We start from the raw sequence: 22,163 nt of genomic DNA, 5'->3' as shown, positions 1-22,163 counted from the left end.
GCGATGGCGGCATCTTTGAATCGCCGTTTGCTTCCCAGTCTCCGGAACTGGAACCCAAACACTACCAAGGTGGCGGGACTACTGTCATGGGCTTTCCCATGCGCCCATGGACCACACGGTCAACTCGGGCCTGCAGTTGCAACCCAAAGCACAAGTCGTCAATTACGTCGGGTCGTTGGATCTCATCAGGCTCATGGGGTTTCCGGTGCGTCCCACGATGCTCGGCTGCGATAGCCAGCTGAGTGGGCGCAAAGAAGAAGTCATCGCCTGCTGCGGCTTTCCCATCGATGGGAAATGTAAGTATTGGCCATTCTCGTACTTGTTGGTAGTCAAATCAATGCTAATGTCTGTTACTGTGAATACAAATCAATAATATCCCCATGACAACCCAGGGTATTTATCTTCGGAGACCTGGCTCATAAGACAATCCGCTTGGATAAGGTGGAGTTCTCTGTCCAGCCTCGCGAACATGAAACTGAGATGGCGCTCTGCGTGCGCGAGGTATTCCCAGGTGCCGAGCTCTAGATCGCCCGTCTAAATAACTTCAGCCAAACGAAACCCAACAAGAAGTTTTTCATCGCATCCTGCGTCAAGGCTCTGCAATGAGCCCTTGAGCAGAATGTAGATATCATCTCGATTGGCTGGACGTACGAGATGAAGAATGACGACACCCACAAGCCCGATCCTGAGGCGCTCATCAAGGAAGCTGTTGAAAAGAACAAGGCCGCGTTGTTTGGGTCTCTCCGAAACCTGCCTATTGAAAACTTTTCCCCCGTGGGCCTCAGCAATGTCATCAAGATCAACTCGGCGACGCGGAGCGGTAACGTTGTGGGCGACAATTTCCACCAGAGATCAGATTTCATCCTGCTTGGAGAGGACATCGAGATCTCCCTGGCCAGCAGTGTCAAGAAAGTGAGCGGGAGCTCCTTTGCCACAGCATAGGTATTCTGCCGGACTGGCGGCACTTGTGGCATATACGATCAAGGTGTGGGAAATCTTTGATCAGAAGGATGGCGCCGAGGTCCTCAAGATCGTCGAAAGATCGGCGGGCAGGAAGAGGATCTTCAGGGCTCTCTCCTCGGAGACTGTCGGTGAGAACAGCAACGTTGGGCCCTTTGTACGGCGTGCATTCACTGTGCTCAAGGCTGAAGATTCGGTGGCGGGCAAAAATGCAAAGCAGAGGCAGTTGAGGAAGGTTATCTATAACCTTTTTACGGATCAGATGAGGCAGGATTTGGGGAAGGTTCATGATTCTTCACCTTTGCCACAGTAGGCTCATTACCTACACGTAGGTACCCGCAAGCGTTTTGTTGTTCGCAGTCTCTCTCTATTCGGGCTTTCTTTGGATTCACTGATAAAAGCACAGCAAAGCAGTGATAGGTTTAAAAAAAAAAAAAGATGTAAATCAATATAAGCGAATGTACTAGCTAAATGTACCTCCAGTCTGGTCTCCTCCAGGTATGCTAACAGCTCAATCTCGCACACATCAATCTCCCCCATCAAACACATCCCACCCCAAGAAGCGAATGTAACAAACAAAGTATCCTCCAGTCAACCCGAACCACCCGTCGCCGATCACCATTCTCCCTGTCAGATCTCACCTCAACCTCCCTTCTCCCCCACATATCCACTCCTCAAATCCACCACCAATCCCCCGTAATCCTCCCTGTACCAAGCGACGCCAGCCTCTGAAACGCAGTCGGGCTCAAGTCCAAATCGCCAGCAGCGCACCCAGGGCATCTATCCACAACCCTAACATCAACCGTTTTCCCATTATAGCTAGCCCGAATCATCCTCCCACACAAAGGATTGTTGTTAGGGTTCCCATTCGGGGTCTGAGGATCAAATACATGGCGGTTAAGCGCAACAACGAGCTCACCGTCGTTGTTCCACTTTCCGCAAGCGCCCAGACCGGTGTTGTACCAAGTGAACTGTCCTCTAGCGCGGGCAGCAATCTCACGGGCTTCAACCTCGAGGGGAGAGGCCGGGGCGGGTGTGGTGGGGGCTGCGGAGGTGAGGGAGAGGAAGGCCACCGCGAGGGTGGTGAGTGTGCTGGTTGGGATGAACATTTTGGTGGGTTTGGGAGGGGGGGTCCAAAGGGTTTGTTTGTGGTGGGTAAAGTACTATTGTTGGTATGCTTGGACTCCTGATGGTGAGAATGATGATAAAAGAAAGGGGTAGCGAAAGTGAGGAGAGAACGTCCTTGATATAGATGTCACAACATGACTTGACCTGTGGCTTTCATGTCGTGGACCTTGAGAAGCCAGGATCTAGTGACTTCGAGAGGAGAGGACTCCAAGCCTGTTCCGAAGACCGGCATATCTCTGCCGCTGTAGTCAGCCTGCCTCTGGAAGCCCGGAAAAGGAATTTCGACGGACTATGATGGTGAGTGTGTCTCATTTACAGTCAGCATCGTGAAAGACTGTTCTGCCGGTGCCTCCATGTTCATTACTCCGTGTCTCCGTGCTGTAAAATATCTCAGTAGAAGCGGCGCTGTCAGAATGTCGACCTGCCCGTTCGAGCCATCGTCCGACGGATTGAGTCCTCCATGATATGCATTTTATGCAAAGATGAGAAATCAGCTCACCGCCGTGAGGTGTGCTTTCTTTCCCCGTATCATCACCTATATGTCAATGATGATCAGCGTGGTGAGATTCAGTTCGAACTACGCCCGAGTTGTGACGATGGGGACGTCCAAGGCCTCGCCAGCTCGGACCGAGGGGAGAAACCTGTCGCCTCAGCCAACACGCATGGCGCGTACTGTACACGGGGCTGATAGAGCGATGTAGGTAAGTAGGTAGTCCCTAATTTCCGCCATCAAGTTGTAAAAAGTCCGCAAAGGCTCTGAATACAATGCAATGACCGACTCAAACCAAAATCTACTATTGGTATTCTTCAGTATCACTGTATCAGCCATTAGATAGTCCAGTTTCACCTACCACGCCACGTTAACTGATGTCCAAGTATTCAGGTGGCTGCTTACAGTCGACGTTCTCATTGGGTGGAATGTCTCATGTCGGAAGCCTCAGGGGTTTGCAGACTGCAGAGGGGACGTGGCCATCATGATGCAGAAGGACACGGAACTGAACGACCTGTCAGGCCTCCGGATCGACGGGATGCAACTGTAGTCTGTCTGTTGAGGTCAGGGACTCGGTGCCTGATTTGTGATGCCGTCATGCCGTGGCACCCATAGTGCGAGAGCCCTCGTAGGTTCCTGTCAACCTCCTCACTGTGGCACGTACACAACATGAGGGGAAAGCGAGCGAACTTGTGTCATCGGCAGTCATCATCCCATATCTACCATTCTCTTGTCTCACAGAGCCGGTCTGCCGGGCGAGTTAAACATGAACTCCGACATGGGCAGGTTGCTTACTCATAAAGCTAATACACCCAAAGGCCAAGGTAGGTACCGAGCCGTCGAGGCGGGAACGGAAGCTTGTCCCTGACCCGAAGACGGGCACTCCCGCCAGAGGCTCTGCGGTCCATGCACAGGGTCATTCTTGATCGATCCTTTGTCTTTGTCGTCAGTATCTGAACACTCAGCAATACACGTTCCTTTCTTAGATACCGTAGTCATTCTGCCAGCATTCGGTGACGCAGAGCTCTTCTGTAAAGTTCTGCTGTGCAACCTAATAGATGTGGTACGAGAAGGCTTTGGGATATCTGCATCAAACCCAGTCAGTTCAGGGGTGTAGCATTCCGGTAGATAACATGGTGACAAGAAGTAACTGCCGGCAGCCGGATGGAAAGGCAGACAGAGCAATAACTAGTTGAGTAGTAACTGGCCGAGACAAGCCGCTTACGCGAGATATAATCTGTCATCGTGGAAGAATCTGCGGTGGCAGATTATGCCAAGACTCATCGACCGGTCAAGGTGAAAGATCTGTATGAAGGGAGCACCCAGATGAGGAACAAGGTTGAGGTTACACGGTCATGGTCTAGTAAGATCGGTATGGCCGGCAGTAGTTGATCGTCACTTACATTACCATTTCTGTTGCAGAGAATATGAGCGCAGTTCATATCACGATGTCTCGTCAGTGAGCTTACATCATTCGGAACCCTAACCGTCGATCTGGGCAACAAGAGATTTGGAGAATAGAAGAAAATATCCAAGAAAATATTGACCAGTTGAGAACAGTGCTGGTTAACTATCTGGCGGCGCATGATTGATTTCGATCATGTGGATGGAAGTCAATCAAACGACAAAAAAGCGACCTTCAAGATCAAGTTCTGTTGATGACTGGTGGTTCACCGAAGGTCAAATCCGACCACGGTAAACACCCTTGAGCTGGTAAGTCCACCGGACTCCGTCCAAGTTTGGCTGCCATAATTTCAAACGGTGGAAATCAAACAGCAAAACCAAGGAAAAATGGAAATTTAGAGTTTGGCAGGTGGCAGGTGGGAGCAAGTCGGGCAGCTGACCCCAACGCGCGACCATCAGATTGGTCGCCTGCCACTTCAGCATGGCCTCCCAGCCCCATCATGCATGACCTGAAAAACATCACCAACGTCGAGGTTGGGCCACGGCATAAACTTTATATCTTGCAAACCCTCGCCATCGTGATTTTATTCTTTGTTTCTGCTATGAATCATTGTGGTCAGGCAATGGCCAAAGGTTAAGACAGCGCCCGCATGATGGGCTGGGGAAATAGCATGAAAATGCTGCTTAAAAGGCTGCCTCTTTGTGTTGGACGTCTTCGGGTGTTCATTCTTTTTCTCTCAGTGTAATCACTGATCATTCAAACCGCACTCGTTAAAATCTCAAGTTTCTTTTTGACGACCTGGAAGCTACACCAAAGTTACACCAAACTACAGATATCAACCATCACCCAGCCACCACTGTTGACCAGACTGAGATTCAGCAGCCTGGTCAAAATGGTGTGGCCCTACCCGTCCACCCCCGAATACAGCTACGGCTTCGGACACAACTTCCGCACTGGCCTGGAATGGTGCATCTTTTGTGAGCGCTACAGCTACTGCCACACAACCGGGTACTACTTCTGCTATGCCCGCACCCGCAGAAGATATCGCCGAACCTACCGTCGTGACGATGACAACTACTGCTGGTATGGAGATGACTGGGCCACCTGCCGGCGCCGCAACCATGAGCGTTGCCGGAGGTGGATCCCCACTCCGAGGCCATCGACGCCTAGCTTGAGACGGTGTCGGAGCTGCCACGCTTATATTTGAGGATGACGATGAAGATGGGGATGTTTTATGATTACCGATGAGTTAATTTTTTTCTCGTATTATTCTGGTACGTCCTCTGTCCAAACTGCGATCCCCCACTTGTGCTAATTCTTCGTTTAAGTTACCGTTTATGATCGCGCTCTGCGGTACCTGCCTGGCACCTCGCCATTTCTTCCTTTTGTCATGCTGTTTATTAGACTACCGGATACCCCTCATTTCAAGCCAAAGATCTCATTTCTGTACTTTCTCTCTTTTGTCATTGGCCTTTTCTTACAATGTGCGTTTAGCTCTCGAAGAACGAAATCATGTATTCTCACCCATTGATGTAACAAACATTCACGGCAAGAGATGGACTTCAACCTCACTTCAATTTTGTATCCTTTGAATCATGTATTTTAGATCCTAGAGTTTCTTACACTCCCTCAGAGATACCCTTCTTGCAATTTACACCTTGACAACCTGAATCTATCCCCGCGGTGGAGAATGACGCCGATGAAGTCGGTGGCTGTTGAGTGCCGCAGTCACTTGCAAACTTTAACAACAACGATTAACCAGAGCAAGTTTGAGGCAGTGAATTCCTGCAAAATTACCTACACCGCACCCGGAATCCCATTTTTTCACGATTCATCGCCATCACGAAGCTGCCTCCATTCATCCAAGTTCATTTGTCCGGATCAACGCTTGCCAGCAACATCATCACCCCAGCCGTTACCATCACCGCAAAGAACCTGGAACATGGACGACATGCCACCATCAATCGATGAGTGGTTCATGAACCTCACCGGAAACCGGTCAACATCAATAGTGATAGTCGCTGCCATCGTCTGGGCTGTGATATCCTTCCTTCTCGCCAGTGCGATGGTGTGTTCGCGTGCATGGGCCGATGACGAACCCAAGTGTATCAGGGTCTGCCAGCAGGAGGGCTGCTTGTTCCCGTGCTACTTTATGCTCTATTTCCTGTTTGTGTTTACATTACCGGCTCTCCTGGTTGTAAGACTGGGCGGCTTCCTTGTCGTTATGGCGTCTGGGTCTTTGTCTGTGCTCCCTTATGCAGCGGTGCAGAAGATCGGTATCAAGACGTGCTGTGGGGTGGAGTGCCCTTGTCTCAATCTACCCGAGTTTGGGAAGGAAAATAAGAAGGCTAAGAACAAAAGGAAGACAGATGTGGACCTGGAGGTTGGGGGTGAGAGCGAAACCGACCGAGCTTCTTCTGCAATTAGAGGAGAGGGAGCAGCCCCTGGGACAGGGCTTGTGAATTCTGCACCGCAACCTCAGGTCCCTATGGTGGCCGCACCAGAGCGAGCAAGAACGGCAGTGCCGAAGCCGTCTAGACATACAGCCGCAGAACAACCGAGGCCAAATACATACACTCAAAGGCGCTCTAGGTCCCGTGGGGGCGGTTCGACCAGCCAACAATCTCGGATCAATACATCAGCAGCACAGAGGGGCTCGCTTCAAAGTCGCACTTTGACTGCTGAGAACCTAAGTATCTTACATCACAGGATGGCGGATGTTGAGAGCTCCCAAGCTCGCGCAGGGGCAAGTGTAACAGCCACACAATCGGGGAATGAAACACCGCCTCCTCGGTATGAGGAATCGGATATACAGAACAGGACCCAGTGAAGGGAGGGAGAGGGACCAGTCTTGGTGATGGGTTAAACCTTTGGCCCCGGGTGCGATCTCATCCACATGACTTGATTAATACCAATGAGTCAAGCAATGGTGGCTGAACAGAGCTGTTTGCGTCAATGACAAAGTTACCTCTAGTCTGATACCTTGGTGACAAAAGCCTGGCAGATAATTATAAAAGTTTAACCTCTGTGGCAGTCAGAGCAAATTTGAGTCTATAAGGGCCAATCATTCGGTCACAATATCTCAGTAAATTTGAGTTCACTTCTTGATCCAGTATCAGTTCCTTCTCCTTCCAGCTTCATTATGTTGGTCAGTTTACTGTACCTCCCTTTAGGTATATAAAGTGCCGCTCCTTAACTTCCAGGGTGCTATCGAACTATTTACCTTACCTAGCCAACTTCCTGCTATCGAAAATCACTAAAGCAACTAAACTCGGAATATCATACCCATCAACACAAGGGCAGTCATACCTGTTTCCGAGCCTGTATCCACCATGCTTCACAGTCCTCAGACAAACACAACACCAAGCCAAGATACAAACAACGAGTTCAAGCCAGCACATATTTACAGGCCGTGTATATTCTGGGAAGTCTCGGCCTTCATTATGTTGTTAACTCGCAATTCATCGGTTAAGTCCAAAAGGATCTCCTGTCTAAGCTTGTTAGACAACAATAAGGATCTCAAGTTTCTAAATTTCTAGCGTGGAGAGTTCTTTTTTTACCCGCTCTACTCCCTCTTGAATGATTTCGCTCTTCTTTTGTTGCCAGTATGTTACATGTATGGCCATGGGTGTGGCCGTGTGTTTAGTCAGCTGGGTGGTAGTATAGTACAGAACCGTATCTGATGTTGTATACGAGTTTGTTTGGACGGAAGGGAGCGAGGAGAAGTGTTGGGCAGAGTGTTTTGATTCAACCATCACAACCCGGGGCGCCTATAATCATGATGCCGATACCGGCAAAGACGACGAAGATAATGAACCTATTTCCTTACCATAGTGGTCAGGGGCGTGGATGGACTCTGGAATAGTATTGGGGGAGGTGGCACTGAAGTAGGGGAACTCACCAGCTAAGCCAGGTTGCTTAGGAAATCCAAAAAAAGAAAAATGCCACGATGGCGCCTCAGGAGTGTAGTTGGTAATTTGACATGTCATGATCGAAGTTGATGGGTGAGAATGATAAAAGACAACGTGCTCCACATGAATCGACTCACTCAAGCACTCAGCTCCAGATTTAGGAAAACAACACAGATGGGGATCTTTATCGACTCCCGATAAGTGATCCAAAATTTCAGTAACATGAATTTGATGTTGCAAACACAAATCCGATAGCAGTGGAGTCTTACCAGCGCCGTGGTAGCGGCCTTCAGGTCATGTGCCCTGCCGATAGGTCCCGTGTAAGTGGACTTGCCCATCTTAGAAGCGGAATAGGGCTGATCCACTGCAGCCAATCAGAATGCACCAATTAATCGGGAGATGCCCCTCATCTTTCGACCAACCCAACCAACCTCCGACCGTGCCGCAGCCGTCCAGCCGCTCGTCCAACCGATCGGGTTCACCCAACAGTGGCCAACCCATCGGCCACCATCCTTTCAATACAACCGAGACCAGGTGAACCCTTCTTGCAGCGACAACAAACAAACCAACAAACATGGGCATCATCCGCAAAACATTCACGACTGCCTTCTTAGCCACGGCCGGCACTGTTGGCTATCTTGGCACAACCACCCGCCTTGAGAGCCCGCTGCCCGAAGACGACCCCTTATGGCGCTCAAAGAGCTTCCGCAAATACAACCGACACAATAATGCCTCAACGCAAGACCTCGTCTACAAGCGCATTCCACTTGATAAAATCAAGCCCGAGCTCCTCCAGCGCGAGGGCGATCTGGCTCTGGAGTTTTGCCGTGGTGTCTGGGGAGGATTAGGTGAGGCTCACCCTCATCCACCGCCCACCCAACCAGTCACAAACCACGCCATATCCATTTTTGGAACTAACTTTACATCTCCTGCAGGATATCGCTTTCAACGGGCTTATCTTGCCCGGAAATACCAGGGACCCGCCACCGCTGCCCAGCTATGGACTACTGATCAGCTATCCAAGTCGACCTATGAGCCAGGTACACAGCTGACTGACCACTTTGAGGTTGTTGAGAAGACACCAACTGAGATTGTTGTCCGCTGCGGTGATACGCCGAGGAATGCGGGCCCAAGAGACTCGGATGGCCTTTTTGTCATCAGTGCCAGTGTTGACAAGGCTCGTGGCGAGGTGGTTCTTGGACTTAAGAGCTGCTTTTTTAACGGCAACAGCAGGGTTGAAGGTATTCAGGGGCCAATGCCTGGATGGATGGAGGAGCTGCACAGATGGTATTCCCGTCTTTGGCTTGTTACAGGGTCTTGGAGGGTTACGTCTTCCTTCTTGTGATTGGGCTTTGTGTGAACCCCTCCGCTCTCGTTTGGTTTGGCTTGGTAACCGATCTCACCACCACAGCACAGCGTGCATCTCGGGGCTGGCTCAGCCTTTTGGACATCGATCTTGGACACGCATACAGACTTCTATCTACAGTTCATACACCGGAATCTAAAAGTCTTGTGCCTTTCTACTACACCTTTTCTTGGAGTTCAGATCACTTTTTCAGAATCTCGGCCTGGAGCATGACGTTTCCGATGTGTCCGGAATGCGGATGCGGAGATCAGCGGGGTAAGCGAGCGGGGCTTTCCCGCCTTATCGAACACCTCCATCCCCCCTGCATCCGATCGAGAGTGTCACTCTTTGTTGCACGTCTTGCTTACACCAGGATATCCTGTTGATACTAGTGTGAGATGTCGAGCAAGTGTCACGGAAGCCCATGCATATCAGGGCGGGGTCCTGACGGTAACGGAAGTGAGGAACAATCTATGGCAGACTCTAACAGAACAGATGGTCGACGAAGTAGGTTCACGTGGGGACAACGTATGCGTCCGCCACACCGGCACACCACCGAAGACAGCAACGGCAGTCAACGGCTCAAAGGATTGGACAACAGCTGGGCGCGCAAGAACCGGGATGCGAACCCACCATTTACCTGCGGTTTTTAGGAACAGATTGGGCTAGCTATCCCGTATCTCGACCTGTCTGTCTTATCATTATCAATGAGGATAGGGTGGAGTAACTGTTCATTCATCTCTCCTTGCACTCCGCCTCAGTAAATGGTTTTGATATATAAAGGGGAAATCCTCTTTGGTTGATTCACTTGTTTCTCCTTTCATCACACAACACAGACACACTCGCCACATCCTCACAATGGTTGCCAATCAAGACGCAAAGGCCGCCCAGGCCCCGGTCATCGAGACTGACAACACTGCTGCGGTCAAGGCTGCTATTGTTTCCAGCGAGGCGACCAAGGCTGCGCCGGTAACACATCCTCTTGGTCCTTTGACTGGTGAGGAGATCAGCAAGGGTGCGGACTTGGTTAGGTCTGTTTGGCCTGAAGGGACGAAGCTCCAGTTCAAGGTCAACACTCTTCATGAGCCCGAGAAGAAGATTCTTGCCCCTTGGCTTGCTGCAGAGAGGGCGGGTGAGAAGCCTGCGCCGCTTGAGAGGAAGTCTTTTATTGTTTATACACTTAGAGGAACTGTAAGTCTGCCCTTCCACTCCACCGTCACTGCTCAAAATGCTAAACTCCATACAGCACAATGTCCATGAGGCGGTTGTCAACTTGACCACTCAAAAGGTCGAGTTCAACGCCAAGCTTGGGCCTTTTGAGCACCCCAACAGTGATATGGCTGAGCTTGAGGAGGTTGAGAAGGCCGTGCTGGAGATTCCCGAGGTGAAGGCCGAGATTGAGAAGCTGGGTCTTCCCGAGGGGGCGGTGGTTGTGATGGATCCTTGGATTTATGGTATGTCTTTTTGCTGATCTTGGGGACCCGAACATGAACTAACACTATACAGGTGCCGACGGCATCAAGGAGGCCAAGTTCTTCGACGACAAGCGTGTCATGCAATGCAACCTCTACCTTCGCGACCCCAAGAACTCATCCGAAGAGGACAGCTGCCACTACTCCTTCCCCCTTCCCGTCTCTCCCGTCATTGACCCGGCCACCCTCGAGCTGGTTCGTATCGACATCATGCCTACCGGCCATGACGAGACCATCAAGCCTTTCACATGGCAGGACCGCCCAGCAAACGAGTACATCCCTGAAGCCCACACCATGCGCACCGACCTCAAGCCTCTCCAGGTTGTCCAGCCTGAGGGAGCCTCTTTCACAGTTGAGCCCTTCTCTGAGCTCGGCCGGACACTGAAGTGGCAGAAGTGGGACTTCAAGGTCGGCTTCAACCAGAGAGAGGGCATGGTCCTCTACGATGTTCACTACGACAACCGCCCCTTGTTCTACCGCCTGTCTCTCTCCGACATGGCGATCCCTTACGGTGACCCGCGTAACCCTTTCCACCGCAAGTGCGCCTTTGACTTGGGTGACGTCGGTGCTGGTTTGACAGCCAACAACCTCCAGCTCGGCTGCGACTGCCTCGGCAGCATCTACTACATCTCCTCTGTCCTCGGCAACGCCGAAGGCAAGCCCGTCGACGCCCCCAACGTCGTCTGCATCCACGAGCAAGACTCTGGTCTCCTCTGGAAGCACACCAACTACCGCACCAACCGCGCCGTCGTCGTCCGCAACCGCGAGCTCGTCCTCCAGTCTATCCTGACGGTCAGCAACTACGAGTACATCCTCGCCTTCATCTTCAACCAAGCCGGTGACATCACGTACGAAGTCAGGGCAACGGGTATCTTGTCCACCCAGCCCCTCGACCTCGACCTCACCGAGGTGCCGCACCCCTTTGGCACCGTCGTCCACCCCGGCGTCCTCGGCGGTTACCACCAACACTTCTTCTCCCTCCGCGTCGACCCCATGATCGGCGGCCACGGCAACCAGATCGCGTACGAAGAAGCCGAGGCTATGCCCCGCGACCCTAAGCTCAACCCCAACGGCCACGGTTACATGGTCAAGAAGACGGTCATCGACACCACCGGTGGTTACGACCTCGACCCGAGCAAGAACCGGACGTTCAAGATCCTCAACCCATCAGTCAAGAACACGGTCAACAAGCTCCCGGTAGGCTACAAGGTTCACGTGCCCCCCTTCCAGCCCATCCTCGCAGACAAGGACAGCTACCATTACAAGCGCGCCGAGTTTGCCGATCGGAGTTTTTATGTCACCAAGTATGTTGACGGGGAGCTGTTTGCGGGCGGGAAGTACACCAACCAGAGCCATGGCGGCAAGGGAGTCAGGAGCTGGGCCGAGAGGAAGGAGGATTTGACAAAGGAGCAGGACCCGGTGTTGTGGGTGAATTTTGGGATCAATCACATCCCCAGGGTTGAAGATTTCCCGGTTATGCCGATGGAGATGTTGAAGGTTATGCTGAGGCCGGTGAACTTTTTTGACAAGAACCCGGCGTTGGATGTGCCGAGTTCGAAGCAGAGTTTCAACTGCAGTACTGCGTTGAATACGGCTGATGAGCTGGCGAAGAAGGTGGATGGGTTGGCTGTTACCGGGGGGGAGATGAAGGGGTGCTGCAAGGCTTAGGGGTGATGGGGTGATGGTCTTTTCTCTATGTTAATTTTTTTGGCCTTGGATTTCCGCATGTTTGCATGAGATGGGTTTCGTACCAGATACCCACACAATTCCATTGTTATGGTTCTTTGCATTGTTGCATTCAGAACAGGTGATCATCCCCTGATTTGTGAGCCTGGTGAGTGAGGCCTGGAACAGGTGACTTTTGGTCGAGATGCTGCTGATCGATCACGAGTTGGGTTGGTGAACAGTGATGTAATGGATGCGGGGTTGGATGAGTGGGAGCACAAAGATCAGACCCTCAAAAGCATCAGATTGACCACCCCCACTGGAAGTTCAGGCATATCATCATCATCAAGCAAAACAAGACACACAAGAATCATCTTTCATCTTCAACTTCTCGCAAGAAACAGTCAACATGGGCGTAATGCACGTGGTGATGTTCAGCTTCAAACCGCTGGCCACACCGGAGGAGGTTCAAGAAGTCAGTCATCGCCTATCAGCCACCCACACCTTTTCATCACCCAGTCAAGAAGCCTAGCTCTTACCATTTTTGTGTCAGGTCTGTGACAAGCTCCTAGCGCTTAAAGACACCTGCCTCCATCCAGAGACCAACCGGCCGTATATGAAGAATATAATTGGAGGGGTGAATACACACATGAGTGATGCCCAAGTGCGTTCTTTTCCTTGTCATCTGTGGTTTCTAGGGAGATGATAACAGTATACTGAAGGGGTAAACAGGACAGAGTAACTCATGCCTTTGTGAGCGAGTTCGACAGTGACGAGGACAGGGAATATTATCTCAAGATAGACCCGGCGTATGCTGCTTTTTGGGAGGGTGCAAAGGGGATTGTGGAGAAGACGGAGGTGGTGGGGTTTATGCCTGGGAAGTTTTGATACGAATGATATAAGAATATCTTCTTCTTGTTGTTATCATAAATGAAGCGTCGCTGTATCTGATGCTATTTTCACCACGAGAGAGAGAGAGAGAGAGAGAGGGTCGTCGTTGCCGCTGTCATGGAGCGGGTCCCGCTGAGCTCAAAGCTTAACAGTTGCTTGACCCCGCAGCGTCGAACCACAAGGGTGCATCTCGTGCTGTGATTGGTTAGACTCCCAGGTCAGACGTCATGGCCCCACACCCTCCGCGACTTCAGACCGTCCAGCAGCCCCGCGAAGCCGTCGCTCGTCTTTCTTTGGGATGGGAGCAGCGCATGCAAGTCCACCAAGCGATCCTTTCTCCGTTTCATCCAGCTGCTTCTGATATCCATCTCCGTCGCGTTTTGTTCGTCGTCTCTTTAGCATCAACAAGTAACAACAGCGAGCCAGCCAAACGCGCGGATAACATCACCCACTTCGTCTTTGTACCTCGTCGGCATCGTCGGACTACAACTCAGAAAGCACAGATTCCGTGTGTCGCAACCCCTATTATCAGTTGCCCTCAGCCTCGCACGAAGCCTCACCTCCAGCACCCACATATACCATCAGCAAAGATGTCGCAGACCTCCCATCCAACCCTCATCAACCTCCCTCCAGGCCCCTCCAACCCAGACACCCCTGAGATTCCGTATGTATCTCCCTTTCCCCTTCCACCTCTACTAATCACCCCCTGACTCTCACTCAGCGGAACCCCAACCTCCACGACCACCTCCCTCTCGGCCCTCTCCACAACAGCCATCAAAGACGGCCACAAGGGCACCGTCCACCACCACCCTCACCCTCTAAATCCCCGCGGCCTACCCCCCCAATATGACCCATCCAACTCCTCCCTCGAAGCCGAACGCGCCGACCGCATCTCCCGCCTCACCGGTCTGGCCCCCGCCGCTTTTTCTCGACAACAACAATTCCGATCCGGCCAACAACAACCTATCCAACCCTATACCCAAACCCAACAATTCCAACCCCCAACAGGTATAGCCTACTTTGATGCTCAAGGTCAACCCCAAATGCAAAACAAGATGAGCACTGTTGGGTCTGCCTCGGCAACAGAAGTGTCCCCTTCTCTGGGGGGTGGGTCAGTCAGCGGGAGGAGCAGGACTACGACGATGAGGGGGAGGGAGGATGGGGATGAGGATATGTTGACTGAGATGGATAGTGCTAGTGTTGCGGGGGGGAGCGGGTATGTGGATGAGGATATGATGATTGATGAGATGGATGATGATGGGTTGAGTAGGAGGAGCGCGGGGACTTACGATGAGGAGGATGATGGGAGGGAGAGTTTGGTGGGCTTTGGGGAGGGGGCGGGGAGTACGGTTAGTGGGCCTATTTATCATCGGAGGGGGATGCCGAGTGGTGGAGGGCAAGGGGGGATAGGGGGCTTGGAGAGGAGTAACTCTGGATTTAGTGAGGGTGCGCCTGGGGGGGGGTTGGGGATGACGGGGCGGAATATTGGTGGTGGGCTTGGGGTTGGGAGGCCGGTTGCTGATGCAAGGCTGGCGGAGAATAACAATAGCGGTAACAATAACGGCAGCAACAGTGACACCCCCGTCAGCCAGACCGCCGCGAGGGAGATTCAGCGAGCGAGGATGGTGGATGGGGTTGCGCTGGAGGGGACGGTGGCTGCCGCGCAGGGGGTTACGATACCGGGCAGTGTGGGGGATGATGTCTTTGTTGATACTACTACTGGGGGGCCGGTTCCGATGCAGGAGGGGCAGCCTTTGACGCATCCGACGAGTGCTATCAGGGAGACGCAGCAGCCGGGGTCGCATCAGCATGTTGCTCAGCAGCAGGCGCTGGCTTTGGCCCAGCAGCAGCAGCAGCAGCAGCAGCAGAGGGGCCATGTAACGTCACCGAGTACGTTGTCTGTTGGGTCTGAGTCTACGGGGACTGGGGCGAATAGTAGGGAGGCGGCGGAGAGGATTATTAGGGAGCAGTTTGAGGGTGGGCGTGGTGGGAGTGGTCAGAGAGGGGGAAGAGGGGATGGTCTGGGGAGTCCGAAGGAGGGCGAGAGGTTGGGGAGGTTTTATTTTGAGGAGCGTTGATGTGGTAATATCGGCTGGTTCGGAATCTGGGGGTGGGAAAGGTGTTTCTTGTTTTCTTTTTGGTGGTCGGTGACAAGACAGGTCTGGTCGGTTTTGGGATGGGTGGCTTCAAAGGGTTTTATATGGAAGGAGTGAGATGGCGGTGGTGGTCTGCTGTTGCGGTTTTGCGGTCTTCTAGTGATATTGTAACGGATATAGTCGTTTGTGTGGGCACCTATCCGAATTGCTACTTGCGTTGCTTGTTTGACAGGCTATGATTGCTGACGGGCTTTGTGTATTGGCCAGGTTGTCTGGCTTTTTTCTTCATGGGAATAGCAAACTATATGCTGAACAACAAGTGGGTTGACCGTAGACAGGCCGTATGATCCACAGCGTTCACTATCAGCTCGAACTCCCACTGCAATATACATCTCTCGCCACACAGTCACTATATGGGGCATTAACCGGGTCAATTTTGACAATGGGGAGTAGGATGGCGGCTTCATGAAGAAGGGAGGGCTGCATGGTGAGAGAGAGGATGTTATCACTGGACGCAGGAACGCTGAGCACGATGGTCAGACTTCATTTGATCACTAGCCAAGCTCGCAGCTTGCCTTTAGTGCAGCTGACTATGGGAGGATTGCTGTGATTACGGAGTAGAATATAACAAACAAGAGAGATGGAAGGAGGTCCGATGGGATGGTTCTCACTGTTGCAGCTTCCAGCAGGTGCAAACCTGTGATAACTATAGGTACTAGAACAGAAGGTTGGGGGGGGATGGGCACTGCTCAGAGTGCTGTTGGCAGAGCACCAGCACGCCTAACCCTGAGTGGCCCAGAGCAGCTGCAAGCCGAGCAGTGCAAGGAGTTTATGTTGACATCAGAGATGATCAGACTTTGGACTTTGGCCTCCCCAAGTACATGCACATCAAGATGTTGGCGATGATGTTTAGTTACTGCCCCCCATCTCTAATATTCCAAGTGCAACAGCATAGTGGTTAACGAATCAAATAACACCGGGCAGCGGCATTGAAGGGGGGTGTGTTGCCGGGACTGTCTGGTTCACACTTGATTACTGAAGTAAACACATGCAATTTCTGGATCCGGCATTCGCAAGTCACACGAGATACATCAAGCACAAGAAATTTGTCATCAATGGCATATCATTGCTGCGAGCAGGTTACCAACCTCTACAGCAATGACTTATCACTCTCCCTGGTAAGGAAAAACTCATCTTTAACGGCCTGCAGTTACTGATAGGAACAGATGGGCTGAGGGACAAACCCCAAAGTGAGGAAGACTTCCAGCATCAGCACCTACCTTCCGAGGACCAAGGCGCCCACCTTCAGACGATAATATACCCTCGCAGCCCGTGAAGAATCCAAATTGGGAGCTTCGACATATGATCACAGTTCCAACTCCTTATTTGCCTTTGATTCGTCTGCCTTGGTTGTCGACCGCGGGGACCCCATTGAGATAAGGTCCTTTCTGGTGGGTTGTCGCTTCAAGATACGGATTCTGCCCAAAATGCCGTGCAGTTTCTTAATCAGCTGAGTTCCACAGATGGGTGTCCGTTGTGGAGTGTCATAGAGTAGGGGTGGCTCCTGTGGCAGATGGTATGAGCGTTGGAAACGATTTGCCCTCTTGGTCACGTAGCGAAGATAGATGTAGATGGGAGAGCGCAGTTAAAGTGCGCTCTTTGAAGTACCGACCGGAAAGAGGAGAAACGGGTTGCACGTTGCGCACATTGTCCCCGAGGGAAAACATATACCGCCCGGTAACCACTGCAGTTGGCCAGGAGGCTGCCTCGAAGGCGGTCTTGGCCTGTTTGATGAGCATGAGATCACTTCCTAAAGAACCAACAGGTTAGCTCGGACCATGTACAGTCTTTGACAGGGAACCGTCACGATTAACCAACTCATAGCAAAAAAAGAGTCGACATCCCCTCAAAAAAACAGGTGCTACGACACGCAATACCTCGAGCAACAGCTCTTCATTCTTTGCGGGAGCAAAGATGAGTTCGTTTTAAAGGTATAGCCATCTAACTTACCTACCTACTCTCTGCCGAACCTTACTAACCCCCTGGCCCGGCTTCAAAGACCTGGTGCCCCCAATACGAGAACAAGCTAGAAGCAATCCAGATCTTAACCGTCGAGTTCACAGACCGGTACAGAAGCTAGGTGAGCACCCCTCTCGACATCACCTGCTTACCGACTGGTGATTGACTGATTAAGGGTGCAGAAAGAATGCGAAATGCTCCTCAAAGACAACAACGCCTACGCCAGGAAAATGCATAACACCAGGGATGAGGCCAACGACAACAAGGACGATGATCTGACTTACATGCTCCGGCCCAAGCTAAGCTGGGCCATCCCATAACACTGAGTTCGCAAGATGGTACACACAACAACATTCTATAGATGCAAAACATACACCCTTCCATCACCTCCTATCTACCAAGCACGCTGACAATTCTCCGAAAACACATCAAGTATCATACAAGTAGAACCAATCCATGCAATTAAAATGTAAACCCTCACCCCCACTCCTCACCACACACACACGCTTCCCCCCACCCAACTTCCGCTCCAAACTCGACTCAATCTCGCTGGATACCCACGACTGACTACCTGCCCCTTCTCCCCTCTGACATCATCATCCTTCAACTCCCCCAAATCGCTTTATCATCTCCTCTCCTCTCCCCTCCCTTGCTCCCGCCACCGAGACCTGCAATACTCCTACTTTCTCGCAATTCTCCTGGTCACCCTCCCCGGCGGCGTCTGCCCCGGCAGCCTCGCAGGGATATCATCCATGTCATCCATATCACTGCTGATCGTGCTCAACGCCCTCGCCCGCCTCACCTTCACCGCCTCCGCCGCCGCCTTCTTGTTCTCCTTCCTGCTATTCGACTTCCTCCCGTACGTAACAGCAGGCGAAGAACTGCTCAGGACCGCAGGCCGGACAGTACTCTCCGAGTTGGTCTTTCTCTTCTTCTTGCGGGGCGACATCTCCTCGGTGGCGGGGCGCTTCTTGGCCGACTTGAGACGAGTGCTGGTGACCATGTCCTCGTCCTGGACCTCTTCACCAGATTCTTCCTCGATGGCGGCAGGGGTGGGGGGCTTGTTCGAGAGAGAACGCTCGCGGCGACGAGTGCGGGCTGCATCTGCTTCGACCGAGGGGGACGGCACAAATGGGGGGCGTGTTTCGTCTTCTTGATCCAAGGTGTCGTCCTCTTCAGGGGCGAGGCGCTTCACGACGGAGGACTGAGGTGGTGCTTCTGCTTCTTCGTCTACGGCCTCCTCGGGCGCTTCTTCTTCATGCTCCTCATCAGAGTCGATCGGTGGGGCATCGGAAGCGATCGAGGCAGCATCCTCCATCACCGTATCCTCCATCGCAGTGTCCTCCACCGTCTCACCCTCAGAATCAGTCTCGTCAACAATAAAAGCTTCACTCAACTCTTTCTTCTTTTTGGCGGAGGCGACGGAGGTCGAGCGGCGTCTCGTCGTCGGCTCTTTCGGCTTTTTGGCGCTGCCGCGAGGCTTTTTGGCGCTGGGAGGAAGGGACTGTTCATCAGGGTAGTTGCCGTAGCTGTCCCCAAATCCTCCCTCTTCATCATACCTATCAACAATATGCTGCGCGCATTCATGAACGGTCTTATCCCCATGGTGTGGCACCGACGACCTCAACCGGCCCCAGATAACAACCAGGGCTTGACGCTGATACTTGTCCTTGAAGATCCTCTCGGTAATCTTCTTCCAGTCGATCTCCCGCTCGGTTTCCGTGCAGCCATCGCGGATGACGCAGGCCAATCTGTATTTCTCAGCTGGTGTAATCTTGGTCAAATCCTGGCGAGCCAGTTTCACCCTCCAGTTGTCAGTATCAGGGAGCAAGGTGATGACCCTGTCCCGGTCCGCAATCGGCTCAGCTTTGAGTATTCTCTTCCACTTCTCCATGCACTGAAGTCGGTTTCTCGTCCGGCCCATCGCCTCGCTGATAGCCTGCCAGTTGACCAGGCTCTCGGCTTGTCCTTCGTCCTCCCCCCTCGAGATGAGGTCTTTCCGAATCTTGTCGACGGCCTCCTTGACTGCTTGGGTGAGCTTCGCCTCCTCCTCGTTGCTCCAGTCATGCTTCACTACTTTGTCCCGGCAAACGATATAGTCTCTCCACCTGTCACGAACATCCTGGGGATGTCTGTTGATCAGACCTCCGATGACTGTCCACTTGTTGCCGTGAATCTTCATCATTTCCTGTAGCTCCTCATCCTGTTCAGCAGTCCACTGACCACGTGCCACAAAGTTGTGGAATTTTCGTCTGCAAAACTTCTGCAGCTTCAACCGTGATCTTGAAGGGCACGCCTCGCACACAGCGGTCCAAAGAGCGGCATGCAATGTCGGGGCACCCTTGGCATTGTGCACGGCTACGGCAGGGTTTTCTTGTATGATCCTGTTGATTTCAGCCTGGGTTAGGCCCTCGTCCTTGCGAAACTTGTTCACTGCTTTGGTGACCTTATCTTCTTCAACAGCAGTAAGTCTCCCAGTAGCGTAACCGTGCTTATCGAGTTTCTCTTCTTGTTCCTCGGAGGCCGCCTTCTTCGACTTCTTTGACCTTGGTGTCTTCTTCTGCTTTGGGGCAGGTGTAGAGGCAGCGGGGGCCTCCTCGTCGATCTCGCCGCCCTCTTGCTCATGAAGAACTTCACGAATCTTCTTGGACCTTTTCTTCTTGGGTGCTGGGGTGGGAGCAGGAGCTTCTTCCTCCTCGGGCTCCTCCTCGGGCTCCTCCTCGGGCTCCTCAGGTTTCTCTTCCTCCTCAGGCTCCCCTAGTTGATCTCTTGATTTACGCTTCTTTTGGGAGCGAGCTGAGGATGTCTTCGGCTGTGCGTCTGGCTCGCTGACGGGGGCGTCGGGATTGAAAGCACGTTTCACCTTACGTTTCGTGGAAGAACGGGCCCTGACAGATGAGGGGGGAGGGGGTGATGGCGAAGCCGCATAAGCAACATCGTCGCCGCCAAGATCTGGTGAAGATTGAACGGTGGTCCCATTGACATGAGCTTGCTCGCTCTGACTGGTCGGCACATTCCCAGCTTCCGACGGTGGTTCGACTCTCGGTTCCTCGTGCTGCATTTCTGGTTGTTCAATGTCGCTTTCGGGGATTTCGGAGAACCTCTCCTCGCTTACCTCCTCCTCGTCCGCACTGTCTTCGAGGGGGTCATTAACCGGCTCTTCGTCGTCTACCTCGCTTTCTTCCTCCTCGGCCTCGCTCTCTGGTGTTCCCTCCTCCTCACCCTCACTCTCAGGCGCAGCCTTAAGCGCCTGAGCAGGGCTGGCCTCACTCGCCGGTGTCCCGTTCATCTCCTCCTCATCCTCCTCCGGCGCAGACTTCACATTCTGCATTACCTCATCTTCCGACGGCGTAGCCTCTTCATGGTCCAGAGCGGGCGAAACCTGAGTCGCGAACCTTTGACTTCTTTCGTTGCTGCCATCCGTCTCGATATACCCAGAGTCGTAGGCAGACTGTGCTTCATCCATCACCCTTTGCAGTCTCTCGGTCTTGGTTGGCACAGGTGACTCTTCTTCGTCCGTGGCATCTCCCTGCCCAAGCCTCGACATGTCCTCGTCTTCGCCATACACCCCTGGCTCGGACTTAACGTGCACGATGGGCGAAGTAGGCGATTCCTCCTCTTCCTCTTGAGGGGCGGGTGTCTCGGAAACGTGCTGGGATCGTGCTACCGAACCGTCCTCCATGTCGACGTCATCGTCAGAATTGTGATCCGGGCGTTCAGTCTTCAGGTTGGCAAGATCCTCCTCAGCTTCGTCCAATTCCCTATCATCCTCCACGGCGGCGGCTTCAGGGGCCGGTCCCACCTCTGGCACTGACTCTTGCTCTTGCTCTGGCCCCGGCTCCGGCTCTGGTTCCACTTCTGGCTCTGGTTCCGGCTCTGGTTCTGGCTCAGCCTTCTTGTTCCTGCCCTTCTTCTTGCTACTCGATTTGCGCCGTTGAGAAGCCATAGCATCCTCCATTCCCTCGTCCTCTTCCTCATTATTCTCAAGCCGAGGCTCAGATTCGAGCTCTGGAAGCGTCGGCTGGGGAACAAACGAGTCCTGACTGTCGTTGTTCTCAACAGCATCGGCATTGTCATTCAAAATCGTCCCCAACGACATCCGCTTCGACTTCTTCAACTTCCGCCTCGCCGACCCACCACCATCCGGGCTCTGACCAACATTCTCGACATTCCCCAAAGACGGAGGACGCGTCTTCTTCCTCTTCAGCGGCGTCAGCTGCGACAGAGATCGGCCCGGTGAGTCCATAACTTCACCAACGCTCCTCTCGCGATCCTTCTTCTTTTTCTTCTTCTTCTTCTCTTTCTTGCTCGCCTCGGGAGGGGGCTCGGTCTCGGGGAGCGGCTCGGTAGTAGCCGCGTGTTGTCGTTCTACTTGCTCCTGGTTTTCCGGGTGGTCCCAGCGGGGAAGTGGGGATGAGCGGCCGCTTTGGATGTCCGTGTTGTCGTCGTCGTTCTCGCGAGGAGCGCTCTGTTCTTGGCCCATTGTCATACGGCGGGCGGCCGCCAAGTTGGAGGGAGGAGAATCAATCCAGACCCAGAGTTTCAGTTTGCTGGAGAGCGCCGGCGCAAATCTTGCATGGTTTGTGGAGTCGTTTTTTCTGCATGGAAGAATTGGGATAGTCCGCAGGGGTTTTTGCGATAGAAAGTTGAGGGCGCAGTTGGTCCACGTGGGGTGCCGGGTAGGTCTTCTTGGGAGCCTAAATTTTTTTTGGCAAACGATTTGCACGCGTTGGTGGGTCAGCAGTCACCGACGCGTTGACCAGGTACCTAGGGTTGGGGTT

General features: G+C 52.8%; 9 protein-coding genes across 9 annotated transcripts; 6 read left to right on the top strand and 3 right to left on the bottom strand.

Annotated features, from left to right (window-relative positions):
- Nucleotides 1–654: 654 nt before the first annotated feature.
- QC764_509762 (uncharacterized protein) lies at nucleotides 655–1,273 on the top strand (the record flags this gene model as incomplete). Its single annotated transcript, XM_062948227.1, has 2 exons — nucleotides 655–912; nucleotides 986–1,273. The coding sequence occupies 2 exons, from the start codon at nucleotides 655–657 to the stop codon at nucleotides 1,271–1,273; spliced, it is 546 nt and encodes a 181-aa protein (XP_062799644.1).
- Nucleotides 1,274–1,634: 361 nt separating this feature from the next.
- On the bottom strand, nucleotides 1,635–2,069 carry QC764_509759 (uncharacterized protein; the record flags this gene model as incomplete). Its single annotated transcript, XM_062948226.1, has 1 exon — nucleotides 1,635–2,069. One exon carries the CDS (start codon nucleotides 2,067–2,069, stop codon nucleotides 1,635–1,637), a length of 435 nt encoding a protein of 144 aa, XP_062799643.1.
- Nucleotides 2,070–3,173: 1,104 nt separating this feature from the next.
- Nucleotides 3,174–4,412, bottom strand: QC764_0085690 (uncharacterized protein; the record flags this gene model as incomplete). The annotated part of the gene is made up of 3 exons (XM_062940855.1): nucleotides 4,048–4,412; nucleotides 3,569–3,629; nucleotides 3,174–3,229 (listed from the first exon to the last, which is right to left on the bottom strand). The coding sequence occupies exons 1-3, from the start codon at nucleotides 4,162–4,164 to the stop codon at nucleotides 3,174–3,176; spliced, it is 234 nt and encodes a 77-aa protein (XP_062799642.1). The 5' UTR covers nucleotides 4,165–4,412.
- A 1,513-nt stretch (nucleotides 4,413–5,925) lies between these two features.
- On the top strand, nucleotides 5,926–6,813 carry QC764_509755 (uncharacterized protein; the record flags this gene model as incomplete). Its single annotated transcript, XM_062948225.1, has 1 exon — nucleotides 5,926–6,813. One exon carries the CDS (start codon nucleotides 5,926–5,928, stop codon nucleotides 6,811–6,813), a length of 888 nt encoding a protein of 295 aa, XP_062799641.1.
- A 1,536-nt stretch (nucleotides 6,814–8,349) lies between these two features.
- QC764_509750 (uncharacterized protein) lies at nucleotides 8,350–9,239 on the top strand (the record flags this gene model as incomplete). Its single annotated transcript, XM_062948224.1, has 2 exons — nucleotides 8,350–8,742; nucleotides 8,830–9,239. Exons 1-2 carry the CDS (start codon nucleotides 8,469–8,471, stop codon nucleotides 9,237–9,239), a joined length of 684 nt encoding a protein of 227 aa, XP_062799640.1. The 5' UTR covers nucleotides 8,350–8,468.
- Nucleotides 9,240–10,097: 858 nt separating this feature from the next.
- Nucleotides 10,098–12,379, top strand: QC764_509740 (uncharacterized protein; the record flags this gene model as incomplete). Its single annotated transcript, XM_062948223.1, has 3 exons — nucleotides 10,098–10,430; nucleotides 10,486–10,693; nucleotides 10,746–12,379. 3 exons carry the CDS (start codon nucleotides 10,098–10,100, stop codon nucleotides 12,377–12,379), a joined length of 2,175 nt encoding a protein of 724 aa, XP_062799639.1.
- A 406-nt stretch (nucleotides 12,380–12,785) lies between these two features.
- On the top strand, nucleotides 12,786–13,264 carry QC764_509730 (uncharacterized protein; the record flags this gene model as incomplete). Its single annotated transcript, XM_062948222.1, has 3 exons — nucleotides 12,786–12,851; nucleotides 12,930–13,040; nucleotides 13,109–13,264. 3 exons carry the CDS (start codon nucleotides 12,786–12,788, stop codon nucleotides 13,262–13,264), a joined length of 333 nt encoding a protein of 110 aa, XP_062799638.1.
- A 230-nt stretch (nucleotides 13,265–13,494) lies between these two features.
- QC764_509725 (uncharacterized protein) lies at nucleotides 13,495–14,696 on the top strand (the record flags this gene model as incomplete). The annotated part of the gene is made up of 3 exons (XM_062948221.1): nucleotides 13,495–13,931; nucleotides 13,989–14,616; nucleotides 14,643–14,696. 3 exons carry the CDS (start codon nucleotides 13,495–13,497, stop codon nucleotides 14,694–14,696), a joined length of 1,119 nt encoding a protein of 372 aa, XP_062799637.1.
- A 3,365-nt stretch (nucleotides 14,697–18,061) lies between these two features.
- On the bottom strand, nucleotides 18,062–21,871 carry QC764_509720 (uncharacterized protein; the record flags this gene model as incomplete). Its single annotated transcript, XM_062948220.1, is given in 2 exon segments — nucleotides 18,062–20,098; nucleotides 20,111–21,871. The coding sequence occupies 2 exon segments, from the start codon at nucleotides 21,869–21,871 to the stop codon at nucleotides 18,062–18,064; spliced, it is 3,798 nt and encodes a 1,265-aa protein (XP_062799636.1).
- Between the last annotated feature and the right edge of the window lie 292 nt (nucleotides 21,872–22,163).

The sequence above is a fragment of the Podospora pseudoanserina genome, chromosome 5, assembly GCF_035222485.1.
Source record: "Podospora pseudoanserina strain CBS 124.78 chromosome 5, whole genome shotgun sequence".
Taxonomy (NCBI): Eukaryota; Fungi; Ascomycota; class Sordariomycetes; order Sordariales; family Podosporaceae; genus Podospora; species Podospora pseudoanserina.
This window is presented reverse-complemented; position numbering and strand designations above follow the sequence as displayed.